General features: G+C 54.4%; 1 protein-coding gene across 4 annotated transcripts in view; it reads right to left on the reverse strand.

Moving 5' to 3' along the window:
- The window catches only part of CNTFR (ciliary neurotrophic factor receptor), a 38,212-nt gene extending 17,922 nt beyond the window's left edge, over positions 1 to 20,290 (reverse strand). Inside the window, exons 1-3 of one of the 4 annotated variants that reach the window (XM_053908061.1) lie at positions 20,111 to 20,225; positions 12,246 to 12,355; positions 240 to 324 (exon numbers count right to left, since the gene is read on the reverse strand). In XM_053908061.1, coding sequence (XP_053764036.1) covers positions 240 to 324 — 85 coding nt within the window. In that variant the 5' untranslated portion in view covers positions 12,246 to 12,355; positions 20,111 to 20,225. Of the gene's footprint in view, positions 1 to 239; positions 328 to 12,245; positions 12,356 to 20,110 lie in introns of those variants that run through there. The other 3 variants (XM_019424098.2, XM_053908062.1, XM_019424099.2) reach the window with 3 other exon arrangements.
- Positions 20,291 to 22,422: the final 2,132 nt, after the last annotated feature.

The raw sequence follows: 22,422 nt of genomic DNA on the forward strand, positions 1-22,422 counted from the left end.
GAACCACACGGAGTGACTGGAGGACTGTGCACATGAGGTATCAGTGGGTCACCCAGCATATCAGTGTCATATGACTTATGTCCTTCTGTGTGTTCATGTGTGGCAATGCCAGCAAGTGCCAGTGTGTGGTCTTGGGTGGATGCACACAGCTGTGTGAGAAGGGTTCATGTTCAGCTCTGGGTGGGAGTCATCAGGGAGCACCATCCCACCCCCCCAGAATCCTCTCCTCCAACACTCACCCTGAGGACTGTGTCTCTGGGCGTAGACAACAGCAGTGGCGGCAGCAAGCACAGCGCAGCAGGCCCACGGGACAGGAGCAGCCATCTGCTGGGAGAAATGGGGATAGGGGATGGCGGGGGAAGGAGAGGCATCAGCCCAGGCAGGAACCTCCTGGGAGCCCCTCCCTATTCTCAGGCAAGACTGGGAAATCCCAGCCCTAGGGCTAGGACACCTTGACCCCAAATGCCCTTCTTAATGGGGCTCAGGATTCTCTTCCAAGCAATAGAAAGCAACATTATTGGCATCTGTAGGCAAACATTTGCTAAGATGGTACAAGGCAACCTACAGTGGTTTGTTGTTCGATAAGGCTGCTGGTTGCAGGATGTAGTCAACCACGGATGAGTTATGGAACATTGGTTATGCTAGGGCCATTTTTATAAAAACAAAAATAACTTTACTGGTGAGGTTGGCTAATTAGCTATAAACATTGCAGACTGAAAGGGTAATGTTTGAACTTAACACGAGGTCTATACTTCTCCAAATTGCCTTGAATGGAAGGCCCCCTGCTGTGCTCCTGGGGAGAAAGCCTGAAACCTGGATGGTTAGAAGCCCCTCATATCTGCACCACCCCCCACTTCCCCATGAGCCTTGCCACTGGGCTCTGTGATGTTCACAGCACCAGGGTACCAAGGTCAGATGTGGCTTTTGCTTTAGTGTACAGTGACCAGGAGAGAAAGGGTATTTCACATATAAGTCCTTGTTGGGGGACCCAGCCCATCCTCTACCCCAGACATGTGCCCCAGGAGCCTGAGACCCTCAGCCCAGCAGATGTGCATCAGTGTTTACACACACCTACATAGGTACACAAAGCACAGTGAGGATATGTCCCCACAAGTCAGGATGGTTCCAGTGGCCCCCTAATCTGTTATCCTGCTTCATGGGATGGATCCAACTGCACCCCAATCTACCCCAGCACACAATCATACCTGAGGGCAGGGAAATAACTATTCCCTACAGAAAAAGCCTCAAATATGACCCTTCTACCCTAGTGTGAGGAGACAGGGGGACTGTCAGCCAGACAGAAGCAGAGATCTAGAAGAGGAATACTGCCAGACACTCAACCAGGGTGAGTGGTACTGTCAGAAATATAGCCTGAAATACAGCCAAGACACTGGGCAGAGAAACTGCCCAAAACAACCAGACAGAATCCCAGAGAAAGAGCACACACAGTTGGAGATATACTAAAGACACTGTGTGAGGCACAATCAGATAAAACCAGAGAAACAGGTAGCTATAACCAGATAACCAGGCAGAGACATGGTCAGAGACTAACTGACATACAACCAAAGGATCCACCAGAAATACTGTAAAATGCTCGGCACATGCAAGCAAATGTACCACCAGAGAAAGAGCAAGAAACACAGGCAGAGAAACCATCAGCGACATAGCAAGAGAGCTAGAGACACTGTCAGAAACCATGCCAGAGAAACTGCCTGACACACAAGCAGAGAAATACCAGAGAAACTGATAGACACAAACAGGCATACACCCAAAAATACAGCTAGTGAGAGAGCCAGAGACATAGCCAGATGCTCAGTCAGGAAGTATCCACACCACTAAAAACACTGCCAGGGACACTCAGACATACAGACACACTGCCAGACACAGCCAGAGACACTGTCAGAAATACTGCCAGACAAACAGCCAGACATACAGCCAGAGAACTGCCAGAGAAACTGCAAACAGAGCTACAGCAGGGAGGAGACAAATGTGAGTGTCAGCCTGTAGCAGCGGGTGGGAGAACTGGAGAGAATCTGACTTCCGGGGGCTCCTTTATGGGAGAGGGTTCCTGCCTGCCTGTGGCTACACTAACCCCTCACCAGGTGGGTCCCCACATCTGCACCTGGTTGTCCTCCAGCCACAGCCACAGGTGCTCTGACTGCTCCTCCCTGGCACAGCTTGTCTCTCTAGGCCCCGGGTGGCTTTGGCTACCCCTCCCACATCAGTGACTCCCAGGGCCTTAGCTACCACTTGGCCTGACTCCTCTTGATCCTCAGCCACTCCCCTATCTTCAACTATTCCTCAGGCCTAGAAGGTTAAGACAATGGCCAAAGTCACAGTCAGCAAGCAGTGGGGCCAGGAAATGAACCCAGAAACTGTATGAATTCAGAAGGAGCTAAGGAGCAAAGGAGAGGGAGAGAGAGAGGCAAGAGGTTAGAGGCCTACCTAGTTCTCCACCTCAATCACTGAAGGTAGCCCTCAGATAGTCCCCCCCAGCACCTCTGCCATCTGTCCATGTCTTTCTCCACACAGCCAGGAAAATACTCTACCTTAGTGCCAGGCCCCACTGCCTACCACATGGGAGCAGGAATCAGGGTATGCGGAGGCAGAGGGGACCAAGGTTAGATCACAGGATGAAAGAAGAGGGACAGGGTGGCCCTCTGCTCCCAGCTCCTTCCTGGTCCCAGTTGGGAGTGCAGGGGAAAGGAGACAGCCTGGCATGAGTGTGCATGTATACAAGCATGCATGTATGCATGCACATGCAAACACACACACACACACACACACACACACACACTCAGGCCCCCTCAGGGGGAGGGGTGGCTTCTTCATCAAAGTCGCCTCCATCAGCCCGATGAGTTACTGTAAGGGCCGGGCCCTGGGCCAACGGGGCTGCAGCCATGGGAGACGGGCGCTGCTGAGAGCAAGTGCTGCAGAGAGTGGGGGATGGGGTACCAAGACAGACACTGCATGGCTGGGGGCACCCAGAAAAGAGAAAGACCCAGGGAGGGGGGAGCATAGAGACAGGGAAAGAGGGAAAGCCATTAGCCAAGACCCAGGGGACAAGAAGATACCAAGATAGGGAGAAAGGGAAGAAGAGACCCGGGAAGAGAGATAGAGACCACAGGGGTTGGGGCAGGGATTCAAGGGCAGAGGAAGGGATAGATCCAGAAAGGGTCTCTGTGTCTACCCTAGAGCATCTCCCTAAGCCCATCCATCTCCCCCAGTGCAAAAGGAGGATAGTGTCCTTGCAGCGTTCCTGGGGGCTATAGGGTTTCTTTCTCCCTGGAGATATAAGAGTGTAGCTCTCAGGGAATTAGGGTAGACCAAAACCCCACCTTATCCCACCCCATCTCTGCCCCTGCAGATCCAAAAAGTCCCAAACCAATTTCATTTCCCCCTTCCCTCAAAGTCCCAACTGGGTCCATTCCCAGTTAGGGAAGTTGAGGCCAGAGGCATCCAGACTATAACCTCCGCCCTGCCCTAGCTCACCTCAGGCCACCCATTCCAGGGCAAAGAGCCTCTTTCCCAAGAATTTTTCAAGTCCACACCCCATGGCTTTGGGATAGATCTGGAGGATAAATCCCATAAAGCTTCAGATAAGGGCTATGCAAACTGGCTGAGGCTCTCTGTAGACCCCTCCAGGGGGCCAGCCTGGCTTCCAGCCAGCCCCAGCCCCACCATGAGGAGGCAACAGAGGGCACTCCACTAACAAGAAAGGAGGCCAGTACCTAGCAACCCAAACCCTGTTAGCACAAGGAGCCCAGAACCTCTCCTGACATAGAATCTCATAGTGTCATCGTTATACACACATAGGTGACACATCAAGAGACAAATCCTGGGCCCCAATTTACTGTCACTGTCCTACTGTGACACAAAGACACCATTACACAATGATAAAAACACCCAGTGAACAGGGCACATTTCCATAGTTGACAATGACATACAGGGGTGTTGATAGTCTCTATAGTGACAATAATGCAGTGAATGACAGTCACGTTCAATGACACCAACAAATGGGGCAATGATACCTGTTGACACTGACACAATCACAGTGACAGTAATCTCAGAATCAAAGATGCAATGAGACTGACAGTCACATAGAGTAACAATGATGGTGTGTCCACAGTAACACAAGGATGTTAACAGTCAGACTCAGTAACATGGACAGTCATACAGGATAACACCAGCTCACAGTAATATTGGCACCATGGAGGCTGACAGTCACTAGCAGTGACACAGACAGACACAATGACAGACTCCCGATTAGGGAGCAACCTCAATTTCTCAGTTTGAGTCAGGCTTACGAGGGGCCCAAGACCCCTCTTGCCAGCTCCAGCAAACTTCCAGGTGCCCCGTGCCCCCCACCCTCATCCCCTGCCCAGCTAAAGGCAGAACCTAAGGGAGGGGAGGTATGAATTTGGAGAGCTCCTATTTATCCCTACAGAAGGTTACACAAGCCCAACCCTCAGGAAACCCTGCTACATCCAGGGTTGAACTGAGGGGTTCTGAGCATCACTGGCTGGGGCCCAGCTCTAAATGTGAGTATTGACGTGCAACAATATGTTCTGAGCTTCAAGGCATTAGTTGGTGTGGGTATGCTGAGGTCAGGTAAGCTCAATCTGGTCTGAACAATGAACGAATAGGGAGGGCCCATGTGGTAGTCCCCAAAATTAAAATCCAACCAAAGTCACTGGCCTGGACTACCCTTGCAGGGACTTACAGCAGGGTGAGTTCAGGAACATGCATATCTGCTGGGGGGCATCTGACCCATGGCATAGCCAAGGTGACATCTCCACAGCTTCTAGTCCCCCTAGGGAACCCCAGACTCCAGAATCCTTCAGTGTGAGGGAAAAGACACTTTGTCCTAGGGCCTCGTCCCCCTCCCCTCTCCCGACAGCAGTTGTAGAGGACCCATCCTGAGAAGAGGCAAGAACACAGGACAGGACACAGCATGGACTGACTTAAAAGCTTAGAGAGCTCTAGAGGCCTCAGACCTGCAGAAGAATTAGGGTAGAGCAAGGAAAAGAGACACCTTCATTTGGAGGTAGAGAGAGAAAATGAGAGAGCAGTGGCAGTAACAGGGACAAGGATGTGGTGGGCAAGGAGGAGAAGCACTGGCCGAAGGGGAGCCTGGGAGAGACAGTCAGGGCTGGCTGGAAGCTCCAAGAAGGGGAGGAGGGGCTAAGGCTGAGAGGCCCCCAGATCCCACCAGGCCTAGACAGCCTGGACAGCGTGGGCGGTGGGGGCGGGGGCAGAGGCCTGAGCAGTCCAGAGGGTGTGTGTGGGGGGGGGTTAAAGGCCGAGGAGGGAGGCCTGGCCCCTGGCAGCTGGCCCGGCAAACCCCCTACCGGGGAAGGGGCGGGCCTGGGTCAGGGGCCAGCTTCTGAGACTGGGGCTGGCTGGCCACTGGGCAGGCTCCCACTCTCTGTGGCGTCTCTACCTTCTGTCTCTGAGTCTCTTGTCTCTGGCTTTCTCTCTGAATCCAGACTTGGCCCTCCTCTCAGCTACTAGTGCCCCCACCCCGAGGGGCATAGGAGCCATGCCTGGGTTCAGGATTCAAGCCTTATCTCCTCCTGGGCTATCACATCCCCACTCACTCTAGGGTCAAGCCCCAGTGCTCAGGGGAAAGGACCCCACCTAAACATAGGCTCCCATCTCCCTCCATAGAAGGGGGCAGAAGTTGAACACCAGTGGGAGGGGGGCCAGGAGGGAGGCAGAGGGAGCAGTCCCCTAGCTCCAGTCTCTGGCTGAGGTTGTGGAAAAGGAGCGGCCCAATGTGAGTGAGTTGGGGGGGGAGTGGGTATCCGCACCTGCTGTTGTGACCTCCACAGCCAGAGATGGGGGGCCTGGGGGGGGGGGACAAGATTCCAATGGATTTTGGCAGCAGCCAGGACTCTGAGTGTTCAAACCCCCCACCTCCAGCCTCTTGCACCATGGGGACCCTGAGATCAGCATGTGCGTGCCCTGCTGCACGTGTGTACAGGCGTGTTGTGGGGGGAACCTGGGGCCTTCCCATGATGGGCCTGGCTGGGCAGCAGGGAGGTATCCTGGAGAGGTGGGAATCTGAATCCCACCAGCCCATGCCCACATGTAGAGCCCTACTCAGGGCCCTGCATGCTGCCTGGTTACCTGGCATGGGCTTGTATATGCATATATATGCAGGCTTGGGCTTAAGCAGCCCTCTATGTGCAAAAGGTCTTGGCTTTCTCCCTCAAAGGTCATGTGGTCCAATCCCCTTCCCATCAAATGGAGAACAGGAAGGGGCAAGTAAGTGTGTATCTTCCCTTTGGGCACATGGTCTCTGGACAACTTCAAAGAACCTGGGGCACAAGCACCAAATTCCCCATCCTCCTAGCCTTAGTCCAGAATCTCTTCTGGCTTCTAGGAGAATCAGGAGGACCCCCGCTACCTAGAAAAGGGCCATGCACCAGTCAGGTTAAGTCTGCAGGGAGTGGGGGGTTGCTCTTCTTGATGAGACAGACAGCTGCAGCAGGAGGTTAGATAGCTGGAAGAACTCCCATTCATTGGTGGGGGATGGGCAGAGCAATGACAGTGGAGGGGAGCATCCCAGCTGATGAGGCAGGGCAGGAAAGAGGCTGCAAGGCCTTCCATGGAAACAGAAGGACGGACAGAATAGTTTTCCAGACTTGGGAGCTGGGACAAAGACCTATCTGCCTTAGCATCTCTCACTACACCCCATCCCTGGCCCCATGACTGCTATGGTGCAGACACACCCTCTAATATATACACAGAGGCCTATGCTTGCAAGCTTGTGCACACACACACACACATACACACATACACACACACACATACATACACACGGGTGGGGTGGGGGGCAGGGGAGACATTGCATGTGAAGCATTGGTTTCTAACAAAAAGAACTGAAAATGGTCTTTCTGACAGAGCTAGAATGGAGTAGGGGGAACAGAAACTTCGCCTGTCTTCATGTAACAATGTCCTGTTCTCCCTGCCCCCCTAACACACACACACACACACTGCACACACTACTTCTGAGGAAGCTTCTGGTCTGCTGGGCAAAAGCAAGCCATCCTTCCTCCCCCTTACTCCCTCCTCACAGTGGGGAAGCCAGAGCAATCTGTTCCTGATGGGTAAACACAGGCATGAGTACGTGCACACACATGCTCACAAACACACCAGCAATTCAGGGTCACATGGCACCCAGTGCTCACTTCTCCCCGAGATGTAGCACACACTGGGGACTCTCACTACCACCTGGCAGAGCTCCCTGAAGCCCTCCCTACCTTTACATACACACAGCCAGAGCTTCACAGACACACGCAGGCAGCCTCTCACAGACACTGGCACCCATAGTTCACCATCGTGACTACACATCTTGGCCCTCCCACGTGGATGCCCACTGCCACAGCTTCACACACGCTGTGCATGCACACACGTATTACAGTCACAGTCATACACACAGACTCACACACGCTCACTCAAAACAGGCACAGTCTCACATATGGATGCCATCACACATTCAGAACAGTCTATCTTCCACACAGATATCATCGCACCTCCAGAAACTCAGAGTCCCCCAGTCACCTTCAGCCTCTCATGCTCCCACATCCAGCAGTGAGAAATACAAAGATACACACAGAATAGCTACTCCATGCTGGGTCCTTGGATTGCCCGGGCTGCACTTGGGGGTAGGGTGCTAAAGCTCAGGGTAGCCTAAGGAAGAAGGAAAAGGGAAGGAGAAACTTTGTTCATCCCCCAAAAGCAAATAAATATCTGATAACTTCCTAGGTGGCTCCTTCCTCCCCTGACCCTGCTTTCCCAGCATCCCAGAATAAGAGGAGATCCAGGCCAGACAGACAGGGTAAGGTAAGGATCCAGGCCAGACACCCCTGGGTGAAGAGATGGTGGCACTGGTAGCAAAAGCCAGAAAACCCCAGAAATAAGCTCACTCCCCAGACCCCTCCTGCCTCCCCTTAGCACCCCCTCTTCTCCAGGATGAGGATCAGCAACAGTTCTCAACCTAGCCACCTGCTGTATGATCCCAGTCCTCTTCAAAACCTCTCTGTGCCCATAACTATTTATAGTGCACCTGAGTGTCAGGCCTGGCTGCAAGAGGCAAGGTAAGGAGAAGGAGATGCGGCTCAGACCTCAACCCCCAGCCCCTGCCAAAGCCCTGTCATCACTGTTAGGCCCAAAGAGAGATGGGGACAGCACTGGCCAAGCAAGTGCTCTTCTAACTAACCATTGAGGACAAGAATTGTAAAGTGTCCTTGGACCCTGCAGCCCTGCCCCCCATCACAAGAGAGGACGCTGTGTCGCTGTCCAGGCAGAATGGAATCCAAGCTGTGCTGGCCAGGCCCCAACCTGGGAACAACTGGCATTGCTGTTGACATCCTTACCATTTGCCACTCCAGGTGTAGCTTGGGCCCTAACACCCTATCATAAAGGGAGCATGGTAGGGCTCCATGGAAGCCAGGTAGGGAAGCAAACATCAGACAAGAGGATGTAAGGAAACCAGGTAGGGCAATCCCATAAAGCCCAGGTGATAGGGACTTAAGGAAAATAAAAAAGTAGACAGTGGGAACAAAAGAAATCAGGCAGAAGGGTCTAGGAAAACCAGGTGACAGAGCCCAAAAGACCATAGGCTGTGGGGACCAAATGAAACTAGGCAGTGGGGACTATAGTTTGCTAGGAGGTGGGAACAAATGAAGCCAGGCAAGAGGCCCACAGGATGTGAGAAAAGAACGATATCAAGAGCTCATCCCCTCTGTAGATGTCACCCCCCACACCCTGCCTGGACCTCTTTCTCTGTAGCCCCCTTCCCACCCAGGTTGTGGTCCCCTCCCCCAGGCCAGTGGAAACAGCTAGAGCCCCCTCCTCTCTCAGAAGCCTGGGCCGGTTTCAGCCAATGGGCCCCAGCCCCATCCCTGGGACCTCAGGAAGTCCCAGTCCCTCCCACCGGCTGTAGAAGCAGAGGGGCTGTTGGGGAAGGGGGGGGGGGGGGGGAGAAAGAGAAGAGAGACAGCTTGGCAGGGGGAGCGCGCCGAGCAGCCGCGGGGGGCGGGGGCCGAGAAAGGAGCGGGAAGCTCCGAGGCGGGCTGGCGGGCGGCGCCGGCGGGGGTGTCTCAGCGGCGGCAGTGGGGGTGACAAGTTCTCCGGCCCTGCGGCCGCGCGGCCACTGACCTGGGTCCCCGCGCAGGCGCCCCGTCGGTGCCTCCGGCGCTCCTTGGGTCCGCCCCGCAGCCCGCGGGCATCGGGCGCCCGGGGCTGGGGCCCAGGAGGCCCGGGCCGGCCCGGGGGACAGGAGCCCCCCGCAACACCGCGACTCCGGACGGGCGGGCGGGCTAGGGGCCGGCCCGAGCTGTGAGTGAGCGAGCGAGCAAGGCGGCGAGCGGGCCGGGAGGAGGGGAGGAAGGAGCGCGCCACGAGCGAGGCGAGCTAGCAGAGGGAGCGAGTGAGGGACGGCAGGCAGTGAGGTCATCCTTTGAATCTAATTGTCTGAGTCAGGAGGAGATGTGGCACTTGATGCTGGGGGAGGGAGGGGGAAGGGACCCTCTGCTCCGAGCAGCGGCCCCTCCTCACACCCAGGGCCGCTCGGGCCTCCCTTCCCCCGCCCAGGGCGAAGTTGCCTCAGGCCAACTCCGGCGGACCCCAGCCTGTCTCAGGGTTGACTGACCTCTGTAGCCAGGGGAAATCAATAAGCCGTGAGATGTGGGACCCAGTCCCACATCACCCCCCAGAGAGTGGCCACCTTCCTACTCTCTGGGGGTGATGGCGACCCCCACCCAGGCCCAGGTCAAGGTTCCTAAATTTCTAAGGGTAATGGTAGGTGCCCAACCCACCTCCAGGTCACATTCCTGCCCTTTGAGGATAAAGGGGAAACTTCAGCCAGCCTTCCAAGTTACCTTCCTGCACTTTAGGAGCATGGAGCCCCCAATTCTATTCCCTAAGTTACTTCTTGCTCTGGGAATATTAGGGAATCTGGACATTGAACCCCAGCTCACCTTCCGACCCTCTGAGAATAATAGTGCAATGCCACCCAATCTTCCAGTTACTGCACTTTGGGGGCATAAGGACCTCCAGTTGACCCCAAAGGTCTCCCTATTCTACATGCCCAACTTTTTAAGAGAGGCAAAGACCCAGGCTAGATTACCAGGGTCCCCTAGGGGCTGGGCTGCCCAAGGAACCAGGCTACTCCGTGGTGGGGGGGTGAAGGGGGACAAGATGGGCCCTGGGTCTGTTAGGTATGCACACCCATGCATGCACATATGACCACATGTGCACATGTGTAAACACACAGGGGGTGCGCACCAGGCAGCTGGGGATGCTCACACCAAGGGCCACACACCCCTCCCCTCACCCCCTGGGGGGAGGGGTGATAAATATTTAAGGGCTTTTAGCTCAGAAGGGGCTGAAGCTGGGGGAGGGAGGGGGATCCACGATGCCTGATTAATGGGGTTACGGGCTTGGATCAATCCATCCGCCCGCTGCTCCCTGCTCCCTCCCCCCTCCTCCTCCCTCCCTCGGCCTAATGCGCTTTATCAGGAGACGCTTTTCTGACTTGGCAGCGTCGGGTGTTTTAAATAGACCCATTTAGAGCAGGGGTTGGGGGAGAAGGGGGGAAGGGAGACAGAGATTGAGACAGGCTGGGAGACAGAGATGATTCAGGAGAGAGACAAGCCCTGGAAGAGAAACTGGGAGAGGAGAGACAAAAGGAGATGCAGAGACACGGAGATAAGAGACTGAGGATGAGATACCCAAGGAGGCTGATACGGGAGGGGGTAATGGGAGGCCAAGGGGAAGCTGGGGGGTTGCAGAGCAGAAACAAACAAAAAAAGAGACAGAGAGAGAGAGACAGAGAGAGACAGAGAGAGAGAGAGAGAGGAAAGGAACCACCAGCAGCAGAGAGAAACCCGGAGAGAGGCTCTCTGCAAGGGCTGAGTGCTAGCCTGGGAGACAGCAGATATCTTTATTTCCAAAAACAGTTTTTCATCCACTTTGTTAAATTAAAAAGCTGTTTTTAAAGTGATGCTGGAGGTGCTGTGGAGGGAGGGTGGACAGAACTGCCAAGTCTTCCCTCCCAGCCTCCTCTTTGGGCCCCCACAGAAGCTGCCTAACCCTTAACTAACCCCAGGGGTGTTCTCTAGCTCCCCTGCTCTCTGTGATCCTCTGGGATCTCTAGAGACACAGTCAGGGCATCAGAGCTACTGTTCATTGGCAGGAAGTCCTTCCTGCTGTCTGGCCTCAGTTCCTCCTGCTGCAGGAGCCCAGTCTCTTGCCCAACCACTAGCCTTCTCTTCTCCAGCCCCTGTTCCAACTCAATACGGTGATCCCAATTGTGGGGGGGTGGGATTATGTGCTCATAGAAGTAGCTCACTTTACCATCAAATCATGAGACTCCTCCCAGGTGTGCCCCCTATAAATATTTACTATCTATTGTTATGTAAATCCGAATTTCTATCAGATACCCTACCCTGTATCCTTAGGTCCTTTGGGAACAGTGGATTGGAAGCTTAACTCTCTACAGCTTTCTGGAGCCTCCCTACTCTTCAGAACCCCACCTCCATTTTAAGTCCCTTTTATGGCCATGTGTCAGCATGAGATACCCCACCCCACCCTCAAAAACATCCCAGTCCTAGTTCTGAAGGGTCAATCAGTCCCCTACTCCTGGGCCGGGAAAATGGCCAGTCTGTTTGGGAGCTGAGATGAAAAGCCGGCTGGCCTTTGTGGGCCTCTGGCGGGTTTTGGACAATAGGCCCTTCCGTTCCGCTCCAGCGCCTCGATTCCTTGGACGCCCCCACCCTGGGCTGCCAATCGGGGGCCTTGGCTGCCCTTAATGAAAGGCAGGGAGAGTCAAGCCCAGCCCCATGGCTGGCCCCAGAAGATTTTGGAATTTCCGACCCCCATCCCATCTACTCCAAGCCCAGCTGCTTCCCCAATCAAGCCAGAGAGATGCTTTGGGGGCAGAGAGGGAGCCTGACAATGAGACAGAAATATACTCCCACATCCAGGATTCAGCCCTCTTAAGTACAGAACCCAGTTTTCTGACCTGGCTTCGCCCTTGCCTGTGTGACTGCGGGTAAGTCCCTTCCCCTTCGTGGGCCCATCATAGGGGCATGAAAAGCCTCAGAAGGAAGAACAGAGGAAGAGAAGGAAGGGATCTCAGGCCCTCCTTCACACACATCCCCAAACCTATAGCCCCATTGCACCAGCCTGATACCCAGAGACAGACCTGCCTCATGTGGGTCCCCAGCACATACCTCTTCACCACTGGCCGTACACTGAGCACATCAATGTCCTCCTTCTCCAGACCAACTCTTTCCAAGACTTCCAAAACCAAGGGGATGGGATGATGTGACAAGGCTGGATTCTAGAAGGGCAAAGGGCACAAATCAGAGGTCACAGAGGACCCACAGGCCTTAGTCCAACTAAGAACTCATTCCATACAATGCCTCTCAGAGAAGGGGAGACTGAGGCAGGCAGCAGGTAAGTGTCTAGAAAAGGGAAAGTTTTTTTTTAATGTTTACTTATTTTTGAAAGAGACAGACAGAGTGTGAGCAGGGAAGGGACCAAGAGAGACAGAGGAGACACAGAATCCGAAGCTGGCTCCAGGCTCTGGGCTGTCGGCACATAGGCCAATGCAGGGCTCAAACTCATGAACTGAGAGATCATGGCCTGAGCTGAAATCGGAGGCTTAACCAACTGAGCCACCCAGGTGCCCCTAGAAAAGGGAAAGTTGAGAATAGTCCAGACTCCCTCCAGCACCCCATGTTGACTTCGGATGCTAAACCACAGGGACAAAGGGAAGCCACAAGTGGCCTAACATCACATACAGATACATATTCATATCCACAAACAATCCAAAGTCCCCAGACAACCAATTCACAGGCACAAGTACTTCCACATCACACACTTTTTCACACGCAACCGGCAGGGCAAAAACACCCACCATCATACTATCCTCTTCTCATCACCACTACGATTTATTGAGAATCTGTTATATGCCAGGAACTGTGTCAAGCACTTTATATGCATTATCTCATTTAATCCTCATGACTTCTCCATGAGGTAGGTTCTATTATTATTCCCATTTGACAGTTGAAAAAACAAGGTTCAGGGAAGTTAAGTAACTTGCCTCCGACCATATAGCTGATCAGTTCCAGTGCACAGATTTGAGTCCAAGTCTAGCTCCAAAGCCTTTGTGCTCTACTGGTTTGCCTCTGCAGTTCTCTCTCTTGCCTGCACAATGCCTTTCCCAGTAATAGTAACAGCTAACACTTGTTCCGAGTTCTTAATGAGTCAGGTATCATGATAAGTGCTTAACATACATTTTGTACTGAATCATCAAAACAACTTTAGAGTTAACCCTGTTTCCATTTTACAGATGAGGAAACAGAGGCTCAGAGAACAAAAGCACCTTGCCCAAAATCCCACAAATGGTAGCTGATATCCCACAAATGGTAGCTGATAAGGAAGCCAGCTTTGTATTCAGAGCTGTCTTGAAAGCCACTATTGCTTCAATGGGCTCCAGTCACTCAACAGAAGAGATCCTCAGGATCCAACTTCCCCTCCCCCCCCTAAAAAATAGGTCCCAGATGTGTTTGCCAAAGGCATGGTCAGGTGCCTAAACACATACCCATGAGAAAGGGTCATCCATGTCATCCAACCCTGACCGAAGACGCAACCAGACAGAGATGGCCATAAACTAAAATAAGGTGTTAGAGACAGGGTGGCTGGTGATAATAGATACAGACATACCAAGAGATAGGCAAACAGAGGGAGACAGGTTAGAGACAAGAGGCACACATCAGGCCAGAGACTAACAGACATTTGGGAAAAGAGACAACAGAGGGAGAGGAAGATACAGGCAGACATGAAAAAACACAAATAAGTACCAACATCAAAAGACACAGACACACATAAGGAGCCCTCTAGGGGCGCCTGACTGCCTCGGTCAGTAGAGCATGCGACTCTTGATCTTGGAGTTGTGAGTTCGAGCCCCATGTTGGGTGTAAAGATTACTTTAAAAAAGAGGGGGGGGGCTCCAACCTTCACAAGAAAAAAATTGTGTAAGCAAACAAGGCTCAGGCTGTGCGTGGCTTGTGCGTATGTGTGCGTGCACATGTGTTGGGGGTGCATGCAGAGTCTGTATCGCTACGCACATTACACCAGCTGTTCCAGCAATTTCATCTGATTAATAATAAATGCCCCGTAATTACAGCTGCTCCCCCAGCCCTCTTTCCTGTTTTTTGTCAGCTGCTGCCAGGCCAGCCCCTTACGGACCCCACGGCCCTCTCCATCCTCACCTGCTGCCTTCTAGTAGGCTGAGAGGATACAACCTGATGGAGGAGGCCAGACTCCCATTCTGAGGAGGGAATACCCATCTATCTTAGATTAATGCCCTCTACCTCCAAGTAAAAGACCATCTCCCTTAGGTCTCACTCGGTACTCTCCCCTATCCTAGGTATAACCTGTGACTCCTAACATGGCCTAGGGGCCCAAGTCTAGGAAGCAAAGAGATAAACTACAAACTCCCCTTGTCCACCCTTTATCACTCACTGGTTGAAAGAAGTCTCCATCCACAAACTTCCCCTAGCTTTGGAACCCCACAGACTCAAAGGAGGAAGGAACTAGTTCAGCGGCCCCCACCACATCATTCCAACCCAGAATCTCTGCCTACTTGTGTATCCTCCTGCTTTGGACACTGGGTGGCTCCGCCTCCATTCCTGAGCGCCACCGCCCCCCCCCCCCCCCAGGTCCACCTCCTTCCAGGCCTCCCACCCTAGCTCTCCAAGGCAGCTCTATCAGAATCAGCTGCGGGTTTGTGCTGATCTGTTTCTAATCGCTGGGGCCTGGTTCACGCTTGCCCCCCCCCCCCCCAATATTGATTCCATTATTTGGAGAATCATTGACGTCAGGGAGCTGGATGGGTGCCAAAACCGCCTTCTCTCCGGGCCTGGGCCAGGGCCCAGCCCCCCCCCCCCCCCCCATCCCGTGATTTCACAGAGGGGCCCAGAAAGGTCAGCTTACAGGCCAAGGTCACACGGCATCTGCCCTCAGAGGCCAGGCTTTTCTTACCTTTTTGGAACCACTGTGCAGCATCCATCTCCAGGGAAGAGGGGATACACAGATGCCTGGGGGGTCAGAAGTGAGGTGGGGGCCTATAAAAGGGGGTGTACAAGAACCCCACTGGGACTCAGGCTGCAAGGAAGGGCTCTAGGAGGTAGGGATGGGGGCAGTGGCTCAGAAAAGGCTACTTAAGGAAGATTTTTTTTTTTCTTTGCCACATACTTATTTTGGAATATCTTGAAGCTGGACTTGAAATGGTTACGACTGACTACTTAATTTATACATCTGATATCAGATGTATATTCAAACTCCCCAGGAAGTAAATTCTCTACAGTGTAAAATAACAGACTACCCTAAATGTTGCCATAATTTGAAGAACTCACACCACTAGTTTTATAAATCTTTGTCCCATATACAACAGAAGCTCTGTCTCTCATGCATCTCCTGCCCATGCTGCCTCAGTTTTCCTATACTCTCCTGGTCTCTTCTGGCTCTGTGTCTATCTTATCAAGATGCAGCCACTGCTACACTAGCCCACACGAGCAACTCCTAGGCTCTGGCTGGACAGGGTATTTTTAGGATCTGAACCCCGTGTTCTCAGACAGACATTAATAACCAATACAGACAGTCTGTGGTGCCCACAGCAGCTAAACAACCTCAGAGCCTAGCCTCAGCAGCTCAGAGATGGGGTCTATTGCCTTAGCTAGAGTCCAAGAAACCAACCTAGAGAGACCAAGGGACACGCTCACAACCACATGAGAAAAGGACTTCTGAAAAATCCTGAAGCTGAGAGGACAGAAGTGACCTCTGACCTCTGCCACAGAATCAGTCATCCCCACCTCCACCCCAGTAGCCCTTAGTCCCAACCTTTTCAAGGAATAAGCTGCCTATCCTCTGCACCCCTTCCCTGAGTGCAAGGAGATCCTTCCTTTAGTCTAGACTACAAATCATTCAGGCGCCTTTCAAGTCAAATAGGGGTAATACAACAGACACTGCTCTGTCTCAAGCCACAAACCCCAGAGAATCCCCTCTCCCACTCAACAATTCATTCCTCAACATTTATTGAGCACCTAATCCGTGTCAGGTACTGTGCTGGCAGTTGAGGATATGGTCCTGCCCGCATGGAGCACTCAGTCTGATGAGAGAGAAAAAGATGCATCACCCTCTTACCAAGGAGTGTTCCAGGTCTGTGCCAGGGGCAGGGTACAGCAGTGAGCAGAGAGACCCAGTCCCCGGGTCCCACAGAGCTCACAGGCAATTACTACGTAACTCTGCTGAGTTTTGTGAGGGGAAATTATAGTGTATAGTGTGGCATACTGACTATCCCAGGTCTGGAAAAACTCCTTCAGGATTGAGGACTCTTCCAATCCTAAACTCCAGAAGCTCTTGCCCTGACCAGATGTCATCATTATAGTCTAGCCTCAGTTCTTCCCACTGTAGCTGTAGCCCCAGCTTCCCAGAGCTAGTTCTGCAAGAAGCAGGGTCTAACTCTTCCCCACATCTGCCCTAGCTCCCCCTTCCACCTCTTGGCCCCCAGAGTTCCTGGCTCTGGTGAACGCCAACCCAGCATGACTCTGTGCTTTGGAGGCTCTCTTTGCCCTCTACAGAGGTAAAGGGGAGTGATGACCTCAGCACCTTCAGCCCACAGGGACCACTGGCCTCCCCAGCCTCTCCCCACAGGAAGTTGGAGCCTGGGTGGGTGTGGTCACCCAGGGCCACAGTTTACACAACTATCCTCACCCTATGGTGGGACTGGAGGAGGGGTCAGCTCTCTTCTCAGCCTTCTTGCTCTCTGGGACCCCCCCCCCCCAACCAGGCACACATGGTCCCCCCCCCCCCCCACCATCTGCATTTCAAAGAAAATCTGCTCCATATGTTTCCATTCATTTACACTTCAACTCACCATGGGGGGGCAGAGACCAGAATGCCAGTCCTTCAAGGCCCCCCCCCCCCAGAGGGGGGTGGGGAGCATGTGTCCCCTTCAGGGACAGGGAGCTGATAGAGCTGAGCCATCTGAGCCTGAGGGCCAGATCTGTACTGTTGTCGGTGTGCCCATGGGGTGATTATGCACCTCAGGCAGCCCTAACTTGCTGGCCTCCACAGCAGGAAGATATGTAAGCCCAGCAGTGTCTCCAAGGCAGGTGGAGTCCCAGCATAGTTTACAACCTAACCCAACCCTCCCCCACAGGGTTACTGCTTTTCTGGGGAGTACAGTAGAGATCGCTGGTCATACCATAGAGACAAGGTTAAGAGTTCCATAGACACTCCAGGAGACATTGTGAGATATAACATAACTTGGCCTCTATCCTTCTCCAGCCAAGGCAGAGGAAATACGAGGGTGGATTTCAGTCCAGTCTCCTCCTTTGGCTACCTTCTCACCACAGATCCAGGCTACCATCTCCCTTAGAATCAGAGATTCAATACCCTGGAAAGGTCAAAGGAGCCAGAGGTCTACCGTCTCACCAAGTCAATCTTGACACTCCTCCCATACTAAGGATGACTGGGATGGGAGAAATGTCTTGGGAAGACACGAGTCTTTTTTCCCCACACCGATTCCCTTACCACAGAAGGGGTACCCAAACTATTTAAGGGGGATATGCTTTCACATGGGGACTCTAAGAGTACATAATCACTCCTGTGCCAAAAAGCCACTCAGATCATCCTACCAATAGCCTTAGTCTCCTTGCAGAAAGAAAGGCAAAAAGGTTTAACTGGGTGAGTGTTTCCCACAACCCTCTCCATCAGTCCACAACCCAGTGAGTGACACTCCCAAATATGTATCCTCTCTCCTTTCCACCTTTGGAGGGGACATGTCTTGTGGCAGTTGCTGTTCCTTACCCAACTGCCCTGTTCTACACCATAAACCAAAGAAAGCATGGGTGTATTTGACTATGAGTTCACCACAACCCTAGTTTGGGTTTGAATGTGAGCCCCAGAATGGAAGCATAACTGGGTGTGATTCCAAGTGTGAATCCCAGGGCCCCCATGTGAATATATAAAAGTGTAGTGTGAGTCTAAGCCCCAAGACAGAAGTGAGTTTAATGTAATCACCAGAGATGCTAGTCTTGAGTGTGAACACTGAACACTGGGTCCCTGAGTGATCCCAGGATGGAAGTGAGAATCTTGCTAGTGTGAATCTCAGTGTGAGCTCCAAGGTAAAAGGATGAGTCTATGAACCTCAGTGTCTTGTGTAAATCTTGAGTTCAAATATGAGCCTGAGGTTCCCCATGAGAATCTGAGTGTGAGCCCTTAGTCTTCATGTGACTCCAGCTATGAGCCCCAGAATGTAAGTGTGAATCCAAAATGGAAGTCCAGGGTCTTAGTGTGAATCCAGATGTGAACTCTAGGACCCCAGTGAGATTCTGAGCATGGGCTCTAGGTATCAGTGTAAGTCTATGAGCCTCAGAACAGGAATGAGAATAGAAGTGTCAGCATGAGTCCCAACGTGAGTCTGATGTAACCCTACAACTGAAGTGTACAATTGGATATGAGCCCCAGAATTTAAGCGTGAATCTGAGTGTATGCCTATATGCATTTAAGCGTCCCAGTGTGAATCTGACTATGAATTCTAAAGAAGCCCCAGGAAGTCTTGAATGTGTAGTTTAAACTCCTAGTTTTTGTATAAGGTTCAGAGTCCCTCGGAGTATTAACCCTGACGGAATGTGAACCTTAGCTCCATGTCACCAATCCTGACCAGGAACCCCAAGAACCAATCCAGAGGATTTGTGTGGTTTTGACAGTAGAGAGGGAGGCATAGTTTATTGAGACACATAGGCCCTCCACCCCCAAGCCCTGGCTAGCCCTGCAGCCATAGGAATATTCAATTGTTCAAGTCACATTCCTACACAAGCAATGGTATACCATCACACCCAGAGTTAGAACACAAAAATACACTGTTTCAGACGCCCTGGACATACAGCAATTGTCAATGCAAACACACACCCAGCATTTCAAATTCCCACCTCAATGATTACAGCCGCATGAACACCCCCAGTGACACAGACACAAACATACCAAGTATTACAAGCAAAACAACTGGCGTTACAGACCCATTCCCACAGTGGCATGCAGACACACACCTAGTGTTGCAGACAAGCTGCCAGCCACACAGACACACACAGACACTAATCAAAGAGAGAGCCTAGACAGAAAGAGAAAGAAAATCCTGAATTTTCAACAAGGCGTGAAATAGTCCTGCCCGCCTGAAGCTACTGAAGGGGGGAGGGGGCCAAGGGAGCGAGCGAGCGCGAGAACTAGACGCAGGAGAAGAGGCTCGGGAGAGGAGAGGAGCCGAGGAAGAGAGCTGTCCGTCTGGTGACCTCCCCGCGGCCCAGCCCCCACGCACGGGGAGATACACTACTCGGAACAACACAGGGACACCCAAGCCCACTCACACAGAGCCGCACTGGAAGAGACACACACGGGCTGACTCACAAAGAGACGGGGATACACCACAAGCGGACTCACAAACACACAACAGAGGGGGTCTTACAAAGAGACACTGAAGGAAACCCACTACATGGAGATACAGGCGGACTCACGAGGAAACCACAGGCAGGCTCACACCGAGACACACACACGCGGATTCACACGGACACACATACACTGGCAAACGCGCAACCGTCCGTTCACACCCCTGGGCGCTTTTAAGTCTAGATTTCTGCGGGAGAAGGAATCCGCCTTCGGGCGCGCGGGGGTCACTACGACCCCCCAGTTCCGGAATTTTCCCAGACCCCGCGTGCGCTGCTGAGGAGTGAGAGAGAATAGGGACGCTAGGACAATCCGCCCGGCCACATCCCCCCAGCCGATTGTCCGCCCCCACCATCACCACGCCCAACCCCCGACGCCCCGGGACGCTGGGGGCCGCTTCTCACGCGCCCCCGCCCCCGAGTTTGCGGGCAAAGTTTCCCTTGAACTTTCCCGTTTCTCTCTTCCCCGGGGTCGCGGGCCCACGCGTGTCCTCTCCCTCTTCCCGCGCGCACGAGGGCCGCGGGTCTGTCGGTCAGCCCGAGGGTCTGAGGGTCCGGCCGCGCGCTGTCCGCCGCGGGGTACTCACCGCGCCCTCGGGCCGCGGGGGCTCTGCGCCTTGCCCTTCGACCACCCCGGGCAGGGAGCGAGGCACGGAGCGCGGAGCTAGCACCGCTGCCGGATCCCGCTGCCGAGCCCCGCGCCGCGCCGGCTGGAGCCGCCGCCTCCGCTGCCGCCGCCGCCGCCCGCTCTGCACCGGCTCCTCGGCGCTCGGCGGCTTTAACCCCCCCATCCTCCTCCCTCCCTCGCGCGCTCCCTCCCTCCTTCCCTCGCCCATGTGACCGCGGGCGCCCGCTCGGCCGCGCGCGCCCTCGCTCCCCTCCCCCTCCCGCCTTGTCTCCCCGCGCCTCCGCGGCCGCGCGCCACGACCCCCTCCCGGCCACTGCCCCCGCGCGCCCCCGCCCTGGCACGCTCCCGCGCCTGGCACGCGCGGGCACACTCACTCTGCGCAGGCCTGGGAGCCCCCATTCCCACTAGACTCGCGCTCGCACGAGCCCTCCCCCCGCTCGCACACTCGCCCGCACTGGCACGCGTGGCCCCCTCACATTCGCCCTTCCTTGGGAACGCCTGCCCTCCAGACGGCTGTGGCCCCTGTGCTTCACGCGCAGGCCCGGCCGCTGGTCTCAAAACCAGGCGTGCACACGTACCCGCACCCACTCCGCCGGACTCCCTAAGGACGCTGGGCGCGCCCCCTTCTCCCCCTCCCAGGTCGCTCATTCACACTCCCTCTCTCACTCAGCCTTGGCCAGGTCTCTGCTGCTCAGTGCTCCCGCTTGTTCAGGCCTTGACTACCTCGTACCGACACCCTGGCACACCCTGGGCCAATTCTCAGGGTCTTCCCGTAGGCATCTCTATGACAGAAGCACGAGCCAGAGCCCCCAGGACCCATTTTGGGTACAGGAGACCAGCCGTCTCTGCCCCTCCCCTATTCTGCTCCCAGCAATGACCACTCTTACAGTCATATACACATACACCTCTCACGCGGAGGGAATGGGGCTTTTCGCTACCCTGACCAGGATGGACCAGGCTGGGAGTCCAGGCCTTCTCTCCCATCAAGTCTCCGGTGACACTATAACTATCCCCTCTTTCCTCGCCCCGCGGGACACATGGTCTGGGGGGAAACCTCCGCTGGGATGAACAGGGTAGGGAAGTTACACCCTCTATGCCTGGACGGGCAGTTCCAGAATGCGGAGCACGCGCGAGTTCGGCGCTGGAGGTTCACCCTTCGAATTTTCCTTTCGCAGCCTCGGCCCCTGAGGGGCCAGTGTGCTCACTTCACTTGCCCTCGGGCCTCTGGTCTGGCTACAACAAGGGGGATTAAGGCTAGACAACCCAACCAACTTCTGAGGCCACGCGAGAGCGCAAAAGAAAGGTTGAATGCCAGAGGCGGAGAACGAGTGGCCCACCCCTATCTCCACCCCATGGATTTTTCACCCGACCTTTGACCATTAATCCCTGCGCCTGGCCCCTCCCGGGAGCTGCTCCAGGGCTGGGGGCGGGGAGAGGGGAAGGAACTATCTCGTAGTTTCCTCACACCCTTTCCCAGTAGGCTGCCCAAGCGCCGGGCCCTTTCCCAAGAAGTGCTTCAGGGACTCCCTTGTTCCCGCCATTGCCTGGGCTTTTCACTTTCACTTCCGTGGCTTCGGAATCCCCTCAGAGCAACCGGCAGGGGTCAGCCGGGGCTGAGGCTCAGAGAGGGCCAGCTGGGGCTTAAAGATACACAGCGAAATAGTGGCACTCAGCTGAGATCCCGCCCATCCCTACCCACAGTAAGGGTCCCTTATCCCGCCTCTCGGGCCCGCAGCCTCCAGATTCCCAGGCCACGGACGGGGACGGGATGGTGGACCCTGGGAAAGAGCGGGGCCGGCGGGACGAAATGGGGGGGTGAGGGAGTCAGGAATTGCCCCTCACCCTGCGCAGCAACTAGGCCTGGATGAGGTTGGGTGCTCAGGGGGCCCCCATACCCCTCGAGGGGCCGACTGGCGCCGAGATCGGCAGGTCATTGCTGGATTTCCAGATCCTTCAGTGTCTTAGCCACTGCCTCCTGCCAGGTTGAGGGCAGTAGGGGGTTCCTCCCCGAACAACGTCCCCTTTCCACCTGGGGACTCGGGGGCTGTAGTCAGCAGTACCGAAGTCCGCGGGTGCCGGGGCAGGGTCTGCGCCAGGCAATCAGGATCCGGGAGCCGGATATGTCGGTGCGTCCGAGGCTTAGCAAGGACAAGAGGCGCACGTCGGACTGGATCCCGGCGTCGGTAGATCCTCAGCAACTTCCAGGCGCAACACCCTGGCCGCGCCCTCTTCTCCGGTGTCGCAGCGACACCTGGCGGGCGATGAGGGACG

This window comes from Panthera pardus, unplaced genomic scaffold, assembly GCF_024362965.1.
Source record: "Panthera pardus isolate Hobbes unplaced genomic scaffold, ASM2436296v1 HiC_scaffold_20, whole genome shotgun sequence".
Classification (NCBI taxonomy): Eukaryota; Metazoa; Chordata; class Mammalia; order Carnivora; family Felidae; genus Panthera; species Panthera pardus.